The sequence below is a fragment of the Mustelus asterias genome, chromosome 20 (genome assembly GCF_964213995.1).
Source record: "Mustelus asterias chromosome 20, sMusAst1.hap1.1, whole genome shotgun sequence".
NCBI classification, from domain to species: Eukaryota; Metazoa; Chordata; class Chondrichthyes; order Carcharhiniformes; family Triakidae; genus Mustelus; species Mustelus asterias.
In genome coordinates, this window is record NC_135820.1 from 80,948,669 (window position 1) to 80,964,985 (window position 16,317).

Below are 16,317 nucleotides of genomic sequence, written 5' to 3' on the forward strand. Positions count from 1 at the left end.
GGACCAAACAGAAGCGCACACAAATGAAATAATCATGAGGGCTGACAGCTAAAGAAATGTCAGCTTAGTTGAGGGGTATTGGAAGATGCAATGTGGCAAATAGGTGGATTTGAGACAGCAAATAGACAATGTTAAATGTCTCCTTGACAATTACATGGTTGGAGAATTTAATAATCCTTTCATCATCATGTGTTGTTTGTACTGTTCTAGAATATGATGAATCTCCAAGTTATCGTTTCCATCACCCTATTACTAATAATATACTGACTACAATTCTTTGGGTAGCTTGTTGCATGTTATTGCTTCTGTGCCAATTGAAAACTGGCGCCTGTTTTATCTCTCTTCCATAATTTGCTTGCAACACCTGAGTACATTAGAACCAAATGCAATTCTTCATTTAATCTTGAGCAGAAAGCCTGAAGTTTGTAATCATGCTTGATCTGGTATGTTTTTGATCACACACGGTATTGGGTTTGTGGTCATGCAACAGAAGCTCAGAATTACTTGGCTGGCACTTGCATGCATTTAGAGCAGTTTCTTGTTTGTCAATAATTATATAAGGTGCCGGTCTGGCGGTTCTTGAGCTGATTAACTTTTGGACTACTGGGTAAGTAGCCGGCAGAGGTTGGTGTGCGCTATTTTCGGTCACATTTTTAAGTTTTAGAAATTTGAATTTCATGCTGAAAACAACTTTGTATTTTTAAACGGTGCCATGCTTTTTGTTTCGTAGGCATTGCAAGGACCAATATCATTCGGGAAAGGTTACCCCCTTATGGTATAAAGCCTTGAGCATTTGGCCCATTCCATCATTGATCAGTAATATTGGAGCTGGTATAAGGGTTACCAATGCACTCCTTGTTTCCTGCCAATCTGATTTATATTAACCGCAGGATTTTTAAAGCTGCAGTATTCTGTCTGATACGACCATGCAGATGCAAGCAACACACTTCCATTTTGCACTTTGTATTTTCTTGCCTGACCCTGTAATTGACAATTTTGAATCACTGAAGGACTTGAAAATAGAGAGGCATTACAAAAGAGTGGGGTGGTACAGAGTATGTAGAATAGTACAAATTGCAGTTATCTTAATTGTTTAAATGTGTCACCTTTAGATTTTTTTTTAGGTAATTATCAATGTAATACCAAACTTTACTTAGCCTGCAGATATTTAGCATTCGCTTCAATGTGATCTCTTGCCATTTGATGTATTTTATCTTTGGAGCATTCCATGCTCCTCCTCCCTAGCATTTGTTTTTAACTAATAAAATATCAGCAAGGAGTTACTGGAAATACCAGGAGAATAAAGCTCTAAAGTGCACCCAGCTTTCAGTCCATTTCTCTAGTCAGTGTGCTCAAAATAGCAAAGATGTTAGTCTGATTTCCCATAGGCAACTCTATTTAAAGATGTTCAAAATTGTTTAGATTTGGGGAGAATTGCAGGCCACGCTGAATAAGACAAGAATTTGGTCATTGAAAATCATGGGTTTGATGTCCATTTCACATCTTGTCTTAATGCAAGCATGTGCGTGGCTTCAAACACACACACACAGTCAGATTTGTTAGTCTGGTCAAAATCCCCTTATGTGTGGTCGTGAAATGTAGGGCAGTTGTGTTATTTTTAATTCTAATGTGAAACATTAAGGGCAGACAGTGACGTAATAGTAATGTCACTGGACTAGTAACCCAGACGCCCAGACAAATGCTCTGGAGACTCTGGTTCAAATCCCACCACGGCAGATAGTAGAATTTAAATACAGTTGATAAATCTGGAATATGTAGCTAGTTTTGGTAATGGTGATTATGAAACTATCATTGATTGCTGTAAAAATGTATCTGGTTCACTAATGTCCTTCAGGGAAGAAAGTCTGCCATCCTCACCCGGTGTGGCCTACATGTGACGCCAGACACACAGCAATGTGTGGTTGTCTGGCAGCACGGTGGCTAGCACTGCTGCCTCACAGCGCCAGGGACCCGGGTTCAATTCCGGCCTCGGATCACTGTCTGTGTGGAGTTTGCACCTTCTCCCTGTGTCTGCATGGGTTTTCTCCGGTTTCCTCCCACAGTCCAAAGATGTGCGGGTTAGATGGATTGGTCGTGCTAAACTGCCTTAGTGTCAGGGAGACTAGCTATGGTAAATGCCTGGAGCTAAGGGGATAGGGCTTGGCTGGGATTGTGATCGATGCAGACTCGATGGGCTGAATGGCCTCCATTTGCACTGTACGATTCTATGAATTGCTCTCTGAAATGGTCTAACAACCTACTCCGTTCAAGGGTAATTAGAAATGGGCAACAAATACTGGCCTTGTCAGTGACGCCCACATCCCATGGAAGAATAAAGAAAAACATTCTAATTTGGCTGTGTATTTGAATATTGTTTCACCTACATTCCAGTAAATATCACACTTCCAACTTGCAGGTCATAAAAATTTGGAAGTCAGGGTGGAAACTCATGAGGAACATAAACACCTATGCAGTACATTGGGCTGAATAGCTTGTTTTGATGCTGTGAAATTCTGTATAAAGTTAGGACTGCACAACAGGTCCTTTCTGACTTGAGGGCGAATAGCAAGAATCAGTCTGAGCAATCCATTCAGTTAACATTCCTATCTCCAACTTTCCAACTAGTTCTCACTTTTTAGTTGCTTTGCAAGCCGATCTATAAGAATACTGCATCTTTAAGTGTTTTCACAAAAGTTGGCAATACAGGAGATCACTCATTCTTCTCTCTTTCCTAATTTTCAATTTCTTTTTGTGTATCAATGAATATTAATTGTTATACACTGGTGTTGATTTTCATTTCACAGTTCAATAGTATTGCTGACTAAGAACTGGGTAGAAGCTGTTGCCACATGCAGTGTAATTATTTGAAAGCTACATCTGAAATCTTTGTCCCGTTAAAAGTTGGACAATACTTATGATATTGTTTTACATTTTGAAATGAGTTTTTTTCTCTCTCCAGTTTTCTCCCTGCCCGTCCCTTCCTAAAGACATTGACACTGTAAGGTATGGAGCACAATTGACGGGTCCCCTCTGATAACTTGGGCAACTTGCAAATTTAGGTAATGGTTAGGAGACATTATCGATGAGGGAAAAGGTGAAAAATACTAAAACATGCTGCGGTAGAAAACATGGAAAAACACTAGGACAAAAGGGAAGAGATATTTACTTGAAAATGTACGTTTGCAGATGACGCCAAGACTGGTGGACAATGAAGAAAGTTATCTAGGATTGCAGTGGGATTTTGATCAATTGGGCCAGTGGGCCAATGAATGGCAGATGGAGTTTAATTTGGATAAATGCGAGGTGATGCATTTTGGTCGATCGAATCGGGACAAGACCTATTCAGTTAATGGTAGGGCATTGGCGAGAGTTATAGAACGAAGAGATCTAGGAGTACAGATCCATAGTTCCTTGAAAGTGGAGGCACAGGTGGACAGAGTGATGAAGAAAGCATTCGGCATGCTTGGTTTCATTGGTCAGAACATTGAATGCAGGAGTTGGGACTTCTTGTTGAAGTTGTACAAGACATTGATAAAGCCACACTTGGAATACTGTGTACAGTTCTGGTCACCCTGTTATAGAAGGAATTATTAAACTAGAAAGAGGAAAGAAAAGATTTATTAGGATGCTACCGGGACTTGGTGGTTTGAGTTATAAGGAAAGGCTGGATAGACTGGGACTTTTTTCCCTGGAGCGTAGGAGGCTGAGGGGTGATCTTATAGAGGTCTATAAAATAATGAGGGGCACAGATCAGCTAGATAGTCAATATCTTTTCACAAAGGTAGGGAGTCTAAAACTAGAGGGCATAGGTTTAAGGTGAGAGGGGAGAGATACAAAAGTGTCCAGAGGGGCATGTTTTTTCATACAGAGAGTGATGAGTGCCTGGAACGAGCTACCAGAGGCAGTAGTCGAGGCAGGTATAATTTTGTCTTTTCATTTGGATAGTTACATGGTGAGATGGGTATCAAGGGATATGGGCCAAATGCGGGCAATTGGGACTAGCTTAATGGTAAAAACTGGGCAGCATGGACAAGTTGGGCCGAAGGGCCTGTTTCCATGCTATAAACCTCTGTGACTCTACCATTTCAAATCTCCTCATTATTTTAAAGGTTAGAGCACCCCTCAACCATCCAATCTCAAGGAAATGCAAGCTAGGTTTATGTAGCCTATCTTGGCATTTAATCCTTAAAACCTAGGACCATTCTAGTTATTTCATACTTCCAAGACCAATATATCTTCCTGTACTTCAGTGCTTAGCATTTGGTGTTTGTGATGGAGTCTGATGAAGACTTTTGGTACAGCTGAAGAGTTGCTTCCTCACTCTTTAATCTGGCCTCTTTGACACAAAGGTCAACATTTCATTCACCTGTTTTTCAGTACTTTCTGCTGCTGTCCCTAGTTTCTGGTCAATGGTGCACAAGAAGATAAGGAATGTGGAACAAAAAATGACCACAGGCAGGGTCCATTCAACCCTTCGTGCCTGTTGTGCCTTTCAGTTAGTTCATGGCTAAGTTGTGCCCCAGATTCACTTACCACTTTGATTCTGTAACTCTTACCCCTGCCCAACAAAATTCCATCAATCTTTGAAATTTTCTATTGATCCCCTCAACCTTTACAACTTTTTGGAGGACAGTGTTCTAGATTTCCATGACCTCTAAACGTAATTTAACCCTTTTTGCTCTGGTATTATTCCGGTTAATCTGTGCTGAATCCCCTTCAAAGCCAGTATAGCTTTGTGATGCAATGCTCAGAGCTGAATGCTGTGATAGGGTCCCATCAGAACTCTTGTGCATTTGTATATAAGCTCCACCACTTTGTATTCCAGTCCTCTTGCAACAAAAGCCAATATTCCATTACGTTTATGGCCTATCATAACTCATCTGTCTGCAAAGCTACAGCGATCCCACCACCTCATCCTGAAACACGTTTCAAACTGGCTGATGAACCAAATGGCTTTCACCATCTGTAATCATTTGGTGATCTTTTGTGTTCTGCCTCAAAGGCTTCAGTGTTTCTCTTGTATCTGCCTCATAATGACCAGCTGAACACAACTTTGACAGACGGCAGGTCGGACAGTAGTGCAGGGCTTGGGGGAAAGATTTGGAAAATATACAAAAGTGGATTCAACCATCCAAGTATTACCCACTGATGAAACTGTCAGCCCTGTGTTTAACAGGAAGTATTGTAGCCGGTCTCCTCTAAACAGTTCTGTTTCAACAGTTCATGGACTATATGCAAAGAACCATTCTGCCTTGTTATGGCTTATGCAATTGTTTTCATGTAGCTGCAAAATTATTTCCACTTCACAGCAACAATATCTGAGTATCTTTCTGGAGCAGTGTGCTGCAGTACCTGCCCTGCCTGAGACTCTTAACTGTCAGTGTGAGACTGGTGGCTGCTGTGTGCATTAATCATTGTGCAGAGCAGTATTGCACAGAACAGTATTCTAGAATTCTGGGCAGGTGCCCTTGGCACCCATGGATCGCAGCAAAGAAGAGTTACCTCGAGAGATGAAATGTTTTTTTTCCTCCAGGTAGAATAGGACCAACTATTGGTCCCATAATTTGCACAAACTGTCAGCAAATGATGAATTACTTCCCTGACCAAACCTTCATGGCTCCGCAGTGCTTAATTGAGATTTATAGCTCTGTACAGCACCCACATACATTCCTTTTGAAAGAAACACTTTTTAACAAAAAATACTGTCACGTGTTGCATGAGTGAAGCCAGCTATTTTAGTCAGCTGTTACTGTTGCTGTATTCTGCGAGCTGTCCTGTACTAAATGTTTCCTCCTCAAATTGTTACTAAACTGGTGGGGCAGATTTTCTTTTGAAAGAGTTCAGTGAACAGCTGGGAATTAATGGTGGATGCTCTGTGCATCTGTATGTTTTCTTTTGCAGGCATTTCCCGGCCTCGTTCTGATAGTGCTCCTCCTACTCCAGTCAATAGGCTAAACATGCCACAGGCAAGCAGTACCATGAACACAACACCCCCTCACAACAGGAGAATGCGATCTGTCACTGTTACAAAGGCAACTGTTAAAACAAGTTCAGTAAGTTTGTGCCCTTCTTTACTCTTTCAGTTTGATATTGTACCCATGCTTCTAGCTGCTCCATGCCAAACAGGTACCTGATTTGACTACGTGGACCTACAGTCTTCATCCAAACAGTCACCTACCCCACTTTGGTCCCCACCAAGTAAAAGCATAAAGTTTGAAATGAAGAAAATGTGTTTGGACCCTCATGCTGACTCTTTCCACAATGGACATGTGCCCCCTAAAAGCTTAGTGCACTCTCTTCCTCATTCAGTAGAATGGTGAGGGACAGGAAGCCGAGGTTATGGATGAATGGATGTTGCCTAGGTTGGCAGTTGTAGGGCTCTGTCTTGGAGCATCTTATCAATTTGTGGAAATGAATTGGACATGGATAAATGAGGAAAAATGGCATTTTATTTACTGATACCAAATTAGAAAGTATAAGAAAATATGAGAGAGAACACGGGGGGGTCACAGGAAGGAATATGAAGACAGATGGCAGTTGCAGTTCAATGTGAAGTGTACTTTGGGGGACAAAAGGACATTGAAAGGAAGCATTTAGGTGAGCACTTAAAACACCATTGCATACGAGGCTATGGACCATGTGCTGTGAAATGGAATTAGAATAAATTGGTGCTTGATGGCCAGCACAGACACAATGAGCCGAATGGCCTCTTGTCGTGCTGTAAAACTCTAAGACTCTATACTTTAAGCACTATGACTCTTCTAAAAGTTGGGATACAGGTGAAAAGGGCCAGGTAAAAGGCAAAATACATTCTGGGTTTTTTAATTGGAGCAAGAAAATACATTGAATTTATATAAGATATTCATTAGTCCACAGTAGGACAGCTCACTACTGGAAGGATCTTCAAGCCATGTGGGGCATGTTAAAGAAATACAATGGGGCGGCACGGTGGTTAGCACTGCAGCTTCACAGCGCCAGGGACCTGGGCTCGATTCCCGGCTTGGGTCACTGTGGAGTTTGCACGTTCTCCCCGTGTCTGCATGGGTTTCCTTCGGGTGCTCTGGTTTCCTCCTGGAGTCTGAAAGACGTGCTGGCTAGGTGTATTGACCTGAACAGGCGCTGGACTGTGGTGACTAGGGGAATTTCACAGTAACTTCATTGCAGTGTTAATGTAAGCCTTACTTGTGACTAATAATAAATAAACATTAGTGGACCTTTTTCACTGGGTAAGAGAAGTTTAGCGATGAATCTAGTCAAGGTTTTCAAAATCATGAAAACTTTAGAGACTTGTCTGTGTTTGGTGAATCAGTAATGAGGGGGAGGACAGGCTATCATTAGAAGAATGGAGGAAAGTTAGAAACTGTTTTCTGTTCAGGATTATTAAAACATGAAGTGCCTATGCACAGAGGGCTATTGAAGCAAAGACGCTGGCATTTCATGAGAAGTTTAAGTTTATTTATTAGTGTCATAAGTAGGCTTACACTGCCAATTGTATGAGTAGTGATGAAGAATGCCAGGAGGATTTGGGAAAGGCAGGAAAATGGGATTAAAGTAGTTAGAGCTAGGTGAACTGGTAGCCTTGAGTGTAAATCCTATGATTCTGTGCTCAGCAGGTGAATTTAGGGCGGCAACAGTGTTTAACAGTGCTGCCTCACAGCGCCAGGGACTGGGTTCAATTCCGGCTTCGGGTCACTATCTGTCTAAAGTCTGTACGTTCTCCCTATTTCTGCGAGGGTTTCCTTCGAGTGCTCTGGTTTCCTCCCACAGTCCAAAGATGTGCGCGCGGATTAGGTGGATTGACCATGCTAAGTTGCCCCTTAGGGGGAACTAGTTAGGGTAAATGCATGGGGTTATGGGGATAGGGTCTGGGTGGGATTGTGGTCGGTGCAAACTCGATGGGCCAAATGGCCGCCTCCTGCACTGTAGGATTCTATGATTAAGCCAATCTACTGATACCATTATAACCCTTGATTCACTATTAGAGCCGTTTTGCTTGAGAACTAATCTTTTCAGATAGTTTATACCATTCATGTGCATATAAAAATGTAGAGAAGTGACCAAACCAACCCCTCATTAGGCTGCAGGTAGAATATAGGCGCGGATCTTCCGCGAAGCAGCAATTATCGTCAGACTACCACTGCACTCTTACGCTCTTTACACTCTTATCTGGCTTCTCCAGAAATGTGAAGTGCTGTGTCCATCAAAGAAATTTAAGCAATCGTTTAGCTCTGATTGGATTACCTGGAAGATATACATTGGAGTGTTATGTGATTGTAGAATCATAGAATGGTTACAGCACAGAATGAGGCCATTCAGCAAATAATGTCCATGCTGGCTCTTTCACCTGTTGCCACTCCCTTGCCTCCTTCCTGTAGCCCTGCAATTTTTTTCATCTTCAGATAATGATTAAACTATCTTTGGAAAGCCATAATTGAATTTGCCTCAACCACATTCCAGATCATAGCTGTCGCTGCATAAAAAAGTTTTTCCACATGGCACCATTGCTTCTTTAGCCAATCACCTTATATTTTTGTTCTCTGGCTCTCGATCTTTCCACCAATGAAACAGGTTCTCCCTATCCGCTCTGTCCAGATCTCTCATGATTTTGAACACCTCTATCAAAGTTGTCCACCTTCTCTCCTACAAAGAGAACAGTCTCAACATCTCCACTCTATGTAACTGAAGTTCCTCATCCCTGGAGCCATTCTCATGAATCTTTCCTGTACTACTCACTAATGCCTTCAAATTCTTTCTAAAGTCTGGTGCCCAGAACAGGGCACTACTCCAATTGAGGCCAACTCACTTTTCTTGGGTGGTTTATCATAACTTCTGTGTTTTTGTACTCAGTCCTACTATATTATAAAGCCTGGGATCCTATATACTTTATGAACCCTTTATTTTGATAGAAAGGTACCACCAAAACTAGGGAAGAATCTCCAAAAACAGTTGTGAGACTTGCCTTGTTACAAAGTGCAGAAACATGCGTGATATCAAGAAGGGGGGAACAACGGCTGGATGCTAATAAGATGCGAATGCTGTGGAGTAACCAGAAAAGACAAGGCAGCACATCGGGGGTTGGTGAAGACTGTAGCAACATCAGAGAAAGCTGAGAAGAGACTGAAATGGTCATCTGTTGCCGGGAGAGAGAAAAAGGAAATGAGTTGAGGCGAATGTTTGAGATGGTGAGGAGAAGGGGCAGGCCTAAGACCAGATGGAAAGATGTGACAGTGAAAGACTCGAGTGCAGCGTCATTGGAAGAGGAATGGGTGACTGATGGGAGTAGGTGGGGAGAGGTCAGCCAGCATTGTGGTGTCCAAAATAAAATAGATGCTGAGAGAGGAAGCAAAACAAGTAAAAGTTAAAGTTTATTTATTAGTGTCACATGTAGGCTTACATTAACACTACAATGAAGTTGCTGTGAAAATCCCCTAGTCGCCACACTTCAAAGTTATTATTTTCACTGGGGAGATCTCCCAGTGTCCTAGTTCCACACCAGAATAAATCAACATAAATTATTGCCTTTTTGCTTTATATTCATACAGTAGAGGGTAAATAGCTTCTTCACAGCCATCTGGGCAGTCTCAAAACCATGAGGGAGTAAACACAACAGCATTATCTCCTGACAGCTGTCACTGCTGCCATTCAGACCTCGGGCACTCAGTTACAGCAGCTTGTGTCTGTTGGACGTAAACGATTTGAAGGCTGTTTAGAAACATGGTGAGCTTCAATTGATGTGGCCATAATACATGGTGGAGTTGGTGTGAGTAAGCACAGTTGCCTTTTAGTAGTTCATGTAGTTTGATCGCTGGCCAGTTGCAAGTTTGCCTTTGCCCATCGATCCTAATCAACAGTATATAGCTTGCAGCATTCCCTATTGTTCGTATGGATGTTTCCTTTTAATCCTTTCACCTTCCTAGGGGAGTACTGCGCATCCTCCCAAAGTCACTCATCAGACATCCACCACTTCTCCACTGTCCAGCCCGAACCAGACCAGCTCAGAACCACGACCTTTACCTGCTCCAACTCGACCCAAGGTCAACAGTGTGCTGAATCTGTTTGGTCAGTGGTTGTTCGATGCAGGACTAGTTCACTGCAGACTGCACAATGGCATGAACAGGGATGGCAATATGACAGGTAAGGCTGCCAAAAACCTTTCACTTCATTCTTGCCTTCTACCTGCAAAGATTAAAAAATAAAGTGTAGTTTAAAAATCATCTGAAGTCTGTGTACTCTTAATTTAGTTTACAGTCCAGATTTATTAAACCCTAATCTAATTTAACATCAGTGTTTCCCTGATTTTTTTTAATTTTTATTTTTGCATTATTTTGCATGTTAATTGTCAAATTCATGGCTTTTACCTGGTTGCCAGTCTTTATATATGTAGTGCCCAGTCTTTCTCTCAAAATTTTGAATTTTAATTTTTAAAAAAACAGAAGAAAGCTGCTAATGACTGAAGCTAAAACAAAAACTAATCATCTTAAAGATATTATAACTACTGTCCTTTGATTTGTTTCCATTTTTATTTCTATTATCTTGCAGCATCTTTTATCCAAATTCTTCTTTCTTATAAATCTTGTAAGTAGGAAAAGTAGATTCTATTTTAATTGCAGTCAGCTGTTTTATGATTTTTGCCATAAGCCATTCCTTTTTCTTATAATTGCTCCAGCTGTTTTTCTCTAACATCTGCCTCCTGTCATTGTTGCACTGTTTGGGGGCGATAACTTCATTCACCGTTCTGTGTTTCTCTTGAATGGGGGAGGAGTGTTGCCAAGCCTTGTAATCTGCTCTTCTGCAGGTGCTTGTTTATATCCCACCATGCTCATTTCTCCTGCTATTTTGTGTCACGTCATAAACCTCTGAGACTGTGCACTAACCATTTTAAAATATTTGATATAATTATCTTTTGGTTTGTTCTATTAAGTTCTTTTTTTTAAATTAACTATTCTGGGTTTCTTTTTGTATGTAATGTATGTAATGTAATGCATGAGTCGGTTCTGTTTGGCAGTGTGGCAATAAAAGAGCTGCTTTCCATCAGCAACCCTCGTAACCTCTTCCCCATCCTAGGTATTACAACTCCAGCGGGACTGGACGTCCGAAGGAAACCCTCCCAGATATCCACTGAAAATATGGTTGCCAATCCACTCTTCGATGCGAATGAATTCCCAGATAACTATGAAGCAGGGAGAGCCGAGGCCTGTGGAACACTCTGCCGAATCTTCTGCAGTAAGAAGACTGGGGAAGAGATCCTGCCAGTATACCTGTCCAGGTGCTGTTTCCTCTTTCCACTCGACAACTATAACAAAGCATTGTTCTTTCCTTCCTTCCTTCCTTAGCTGTTGTCAGTTCAAAATTCTTATGAATTTAAAGTTAAATTTTAAGTGGGATGCCAAATCAATTGAATCTGCTGCCAGTTTTGTAATCCCGTCTAAATGTTACACTCTAGTGAAGTTAATGAAATGTAAAGGTTGTCAGACTGACAGCCCATCCAATTCTCTCTTTCCTGTTGGGCGGGAAAAAGGGTTAAAGGATTAGATTAAAATTGTCCCCTGACACACACTAATACTTTCAACCCTGATGCAAAGTGGTCAAATGAAATTAACAGTATAGCTTATACAAGCACGAAAATGAAGTAGTGCCAGACACTCTGATGGGCCGTTTCTCACACTGATTGGAGTTTGTCCATCAGCAGCTCTTAAAGAAGGTGAATCCTCTCTGTGTTTAAGACCGAGCAAGAGTCCTGCCAACACCCTTCTAATATCAAGCATGGTGATAGAAAGATTACATCCTGGGTGAGGTGTAACTGTGTGGCTGAATATAGCTTCTAGTCCAACCAGTCCATGACTTATACTGGTGACAGGTACGAAAGGGAAATACAAAAATGAGCAGAGAATGAGGATAGAGCTGTAACGTTAGACCGTACTAATTATTTTTAATTCAATTTGTGGGTTTGTGGCCATGTACCATTTGGGAATCAGGAACAAGCCGATCATGCAACATCTCTTTTAGAAGTCGGCAAGAGGGTCTATCTTAAAGAGACTGCTCAGTGAAACGAGCGAACCATGCAAAACAAACCAAAGTTGGAGGGAACATTATTTAAAATAGTATAAACTTGTACAGGACAATTACTTCAGCCAGGCTCCCCAAGACAGGACCTAGATTGCCAAGTTATTGATTTAAATTTTACTATGCTATGGAAAAATTAAATACAGTTGGCCTCAATACTTCCAGTGTGAGGAAAGGGAAAATCACTATCTGCTGACCCCCTGCTGGAAATGCCCGTGTGAATCTCAAGGGAGGCGTGAAACTGTGATGTCCCGAGTCTTTATCAGATTACGTTATACCAGTTATCAGACAGTAAAAATAATACTTACTTGTTCTGTATCTTAATTATCAGCCCAGAAGTGTTTACAGCAAATATCTCTGGCTAAGTTGATGTTCCACATAAGCAGAGCTTTAATGTTTTGTATAATTAGTAAATCTGTGTCAATTGGAAGTTAAAATACTGGCAGGGTTACTTAACATAGTTTAATCTGCTTCTTTTCTGAGCAATGCTTTTGATTTATCGCTAAACCAGCTTAGAAATTGTCACTTTGATTGTCTCCAAGACCTGTGCAAAGTTTTGGTCCTTGTGCAGCAAATACTGCTACAAAGGGCAAGTGTAAAAGTCCACGTTACATTGCGACAAACTAGTTGCCTTCAGCATAAATAACAACTGACACACATTTGACTCACTTGTAATTATTTTTGATTTGTCTCATGTTTCACTGTAAATAAATCTGTTACTGCTGTTGCTCCTCATCAAAGCCTGCTTAAGGAAATTACAGTACAGCGCCATTTGAACACGACCATGCTGTTCCGATGTAATGTACTGCCAGTTCAATCGTCTCTCTCACTTCTCTCTCATAAATTCCTAATGTTAGATTTGTTGTCCAGTGGAGCGCTGTCCATCTAGAAGGATAAATTCATACTTGGACCATGGCTGGAGACTTACTAGTGATTGTTTCACTGTATCTCTGAGAGCAGATTACTCCTTATGTGAGGTGAAGTTGAAAGCCATTTCCTCTTATTAAACTGCAGGGGACAGTTTGTATGCAGCTGTGCTGTGAAGTTTTCACTGCATTCTTAAGCAGGTTTCATCAGCTGGAGACAATCGTAATGACAACAGGGGTCTCAAATTTTAACTCTGGTCAATGCTGGGATTAAATAAATTTGGATCAAGTGCACCAGGCTGTGTGTCAGTAACTCTGTTAGATCAGCATAAATCCTGCTCTGCACTTGAGAGCAAACCTTCTGTGGCTGCAGAAGGAGGGCGGCCAGATGCAAGTTTGAGTCCAGTTTTGAACATTTTTGGGTTGCCAGCATGATGAGTCAGGATTCGGTGACGTTTCTTGATTGGCAGTTCAAATTCTGCTTATACTTTGACGGAATTGCATCACAGCCACTGAGACAAGCCACAGCATTTTAAAACAATCAATGACATTCTAAATCAAACAGTCCAAAACATTCTGAAAAAGGAAATTAATTTGCCCTATCACCCAATGTTTATGGATTCTTTAAAACACTCCAGGATCCTGATCAGCATCTTTGCCACAAGTTAGTAAGCTCCTCCTTGGGCCATATCCTATCTGTGTAGCGAGTTTTGTTGAAATCTCTCCATTACATTGTATTGCTTACAGAAAACAAACCAGCAAACTACCTCCAGTGCAGGTAATCATCTTGCTTATTTAATGTCTAAATTTTTTGAACACATTTTTTAAAACTCCCACATAGAACTTGTAACAAATACCTTCTGGGAATCCAGATGAGTAACATTGACTGGATAGTTCTCATCTGTTCCAATATTGAGACAACCTATTGTTTTAAATCCATGCCCCTCACCTTGAACCCTCGTGACTGACCCTTCAACTAAGGGGAACAGCTGCTCCTTTTCCACCCTGTCCATGTCTCTCGTAATCTTGTGCACCTCAATCAGGTCGCCCCTCAGTCTTCTCTGCTCCAACAAAAGCAACCCAAGTCTACGCAACATCTCTTCATAACTTAAATGTACCATCCCAGGCAGCATCGTAGTGAATCTCCTCTGCACCCCCCCTTGCAATCACATCCTTCCTATAATGTGGCGACCAGAACTGCACACAGTATTCTAGCTGTGGCCTCACCATTGTTCTGTACAACTCCAACATGACTTCCCTGCTTTTGTAATCTATTCCTCGATTGATAAAGGCAAGTATCCCATATGCCTTTTTCACTCCCCTATTCACATGCCCTTCCGCTTTCAGAGATCTATGGACAAACACACCACAGAACTTCCTAGTGTCGTTCCATTCATTGAATACTTCCTTGTCAAATTACTCCTTCCAAAGTGTATCATCTCACACTTTTCAGAGTTAAATTCCATCTGCCACTTATCTGCCTATTTGACTACCGTCTATAACTTCTTGTAGCCCTAGACACGCCGCTTCACTGTTAACCACCCATCCAACCTTTGTGTCATCTGCAAACTTGCTAATCCTATCCCCCCACGTAGTCATCAATGTCATTTATATAAATAACGAATAATAGGGGGCCCAACGCAGATCCCTGTGGGATGCCACTGGACACTGGCTTCCAGTCACTAAAGCAGCCTTTTTGTCATCACCCTCTGTCTTCTACAGTTGAGCCAATTTTGAATCCACTTTATCAAATTACCCTGTATCTCTGTGTCACAGGTATGCTTACATTAACATTGCAATGAAATTACTGTGAAATTCCCTAGTTGCCACATTCCAGCGCCTGTTCAAGGACACCGAGGGAGAATTTAGCATACCCAATGTACCTAACCAGCTCATCTTTCAGACTGTGGGAGGAAACCAGAGCATCTGGAGGAAACCCACGCGGACACGGGGAGAACATGCAAACTCCGCATAGACAGTGACCCAAGGCCAGGAATCGAACCCAGCTCCCTGGCGAAAGCTAGGCCAGTCTGTAGTTTCCTGGTTTATCTGTACAACTCTTCTTAAATAGTGGAACCACATTAGCTGTTCTCCAGTCATCTGGCACTTACCCCATGAGAAGTCTCACAACACCAGGTTAAAGTCTAACAGGTTTATTTGGTAGCACAAGCCACTAGCTTTTATTTGGTAGCACAAGCCACTAGCTGCCCCTTCATCAGATGAGTGGGAGTTCTGTTCACAAACCGGGCATTTAAAGACACAAACTCAATTTACAAAATAATGATTGGAATGCAAGTCTTTACAGGTAACCAAGTCTTAAAGGTGAGTGGAGAGAGGGTTAAGCACAGATTAAAGAGATGTGTATTGTCTCCAGCCAGGACAGTTAGTGAGACTTTGCAAGCCCAGGCAAGTTGTGGGGGTTACAGATAGTGTGACATGAACCCAAGATCCCGGTTGAGGCCGTCCTCGTGTGCGAAACTTGGCTATCAGTCTCTGCTCAGCGATCCTGCGTTGTCGTGTGTCATGAAGGCCGCCTTGGAGACCGCTTACCCGAAGATCAGAGGCCGAATGCCTGTGACCGCTGAAGTGTTCCCCAACAGGAAGAGAACAGTCTTGCCTGGTGATTGTCGAGCGGTGTTCAATCATCCGTTGTCGTAGCATCTGCATGGTTTCCCCAATGTACCATGCCTCGGGACATCCTTTCCTGCAGCGTAACAGGTGGACAACGTTGGCCGAGTTGCAAGAGTAGGTACTGTGTACCTGGTGGATGGTGTTCTCACGTGAGATGATGGCATCCGTGTCGATGATCCGACACGTCTTGCAGAGGTTGCTGTGGCAGAGTTGTGTGGTGTCGTGGTTACTGTTCTCCTGAAGGTTGGGTAGTTTGCTGCGGACAATGGTCTGTTTGAGGTTGTGCGGTTGTTTGAAGGCAAGAACCTACCCCATGGCCAGAGAGGAATTGAAAATTTGGGTCAGAGCCCCTGCAATCTCCTCCCTTGCCTTCCACAGCAGCCTGGGACACAATTCATCTGGACCCGGAGATTTATCCACTTTTAAGGCTGCCAACATCTCCAATACCAATACCTTGTCCTTTTCTATACCAATTTTCTCAAGAACCTCATCATCTGTGGGATGTTGCCTGGATTGGGGGGCATGCCTTATGAGGATAGGTTGAGGGAGCTTGGTCTCTTCTCCCTGGAGAGACGAAGGATGAGAGGTGACCTGATAGAGGTTTACAAGATGTTGAGGGGTCTGGATAGGGTGGACTCTCAGAGGCTATTTCCAAGGGCTGAAATGGTTGCTACGAGAGGACACAGGTTTAAGGTGCTGGGGGGTAGGTACAGGGGGGATGTCAGGGGTAAGTTTTTCACTCAGAGGGTGGTGGGTG

General features: G+C 42.3%; 1 protein-coding gene across 8 annotated transcripts in view; it reads left to right on the forward strand.

Moving 5' to 3' along the window:
• The window catches only part of ralgapb (Ral GTPase activating protein non-catalytic subunit beta), a 125,072-nt gene that overhangs the window by 44,900 nt on the left and 63,855 nt on the right, over nt 1–16,317 (forward strand). For 3 of the 8 annotated variants that reach the window (XM_078236954.1, XM_078236956.1, XM_078236955.1), the window contains exons 8-12: nt 731–775; nt 5,902–6,053; nt 9,918–10,134; nt 10,540–10,575; nt 11,065–11,266. In XM_078236954.1, coding sequence (XP_078093080.1) covers nt 731–775; nt 5,902–6,053; nt 9,918–10,134; nt 10,540–10,575; nt 11,065–11,266 — 652 coding nt within the window. The remainder of the gene's footprint in view (nt 1–730; nt 776–5,901; nt 6,054–9,917; nt 10,135–10,539; nt 10,576–11,064; nt 11,267–16,317) is intronic. The other 5 variants (XM_078236958.1, XM_078236959.1, XM_078236960.1 and 2 more) reach the window with 3 other exon arrangements.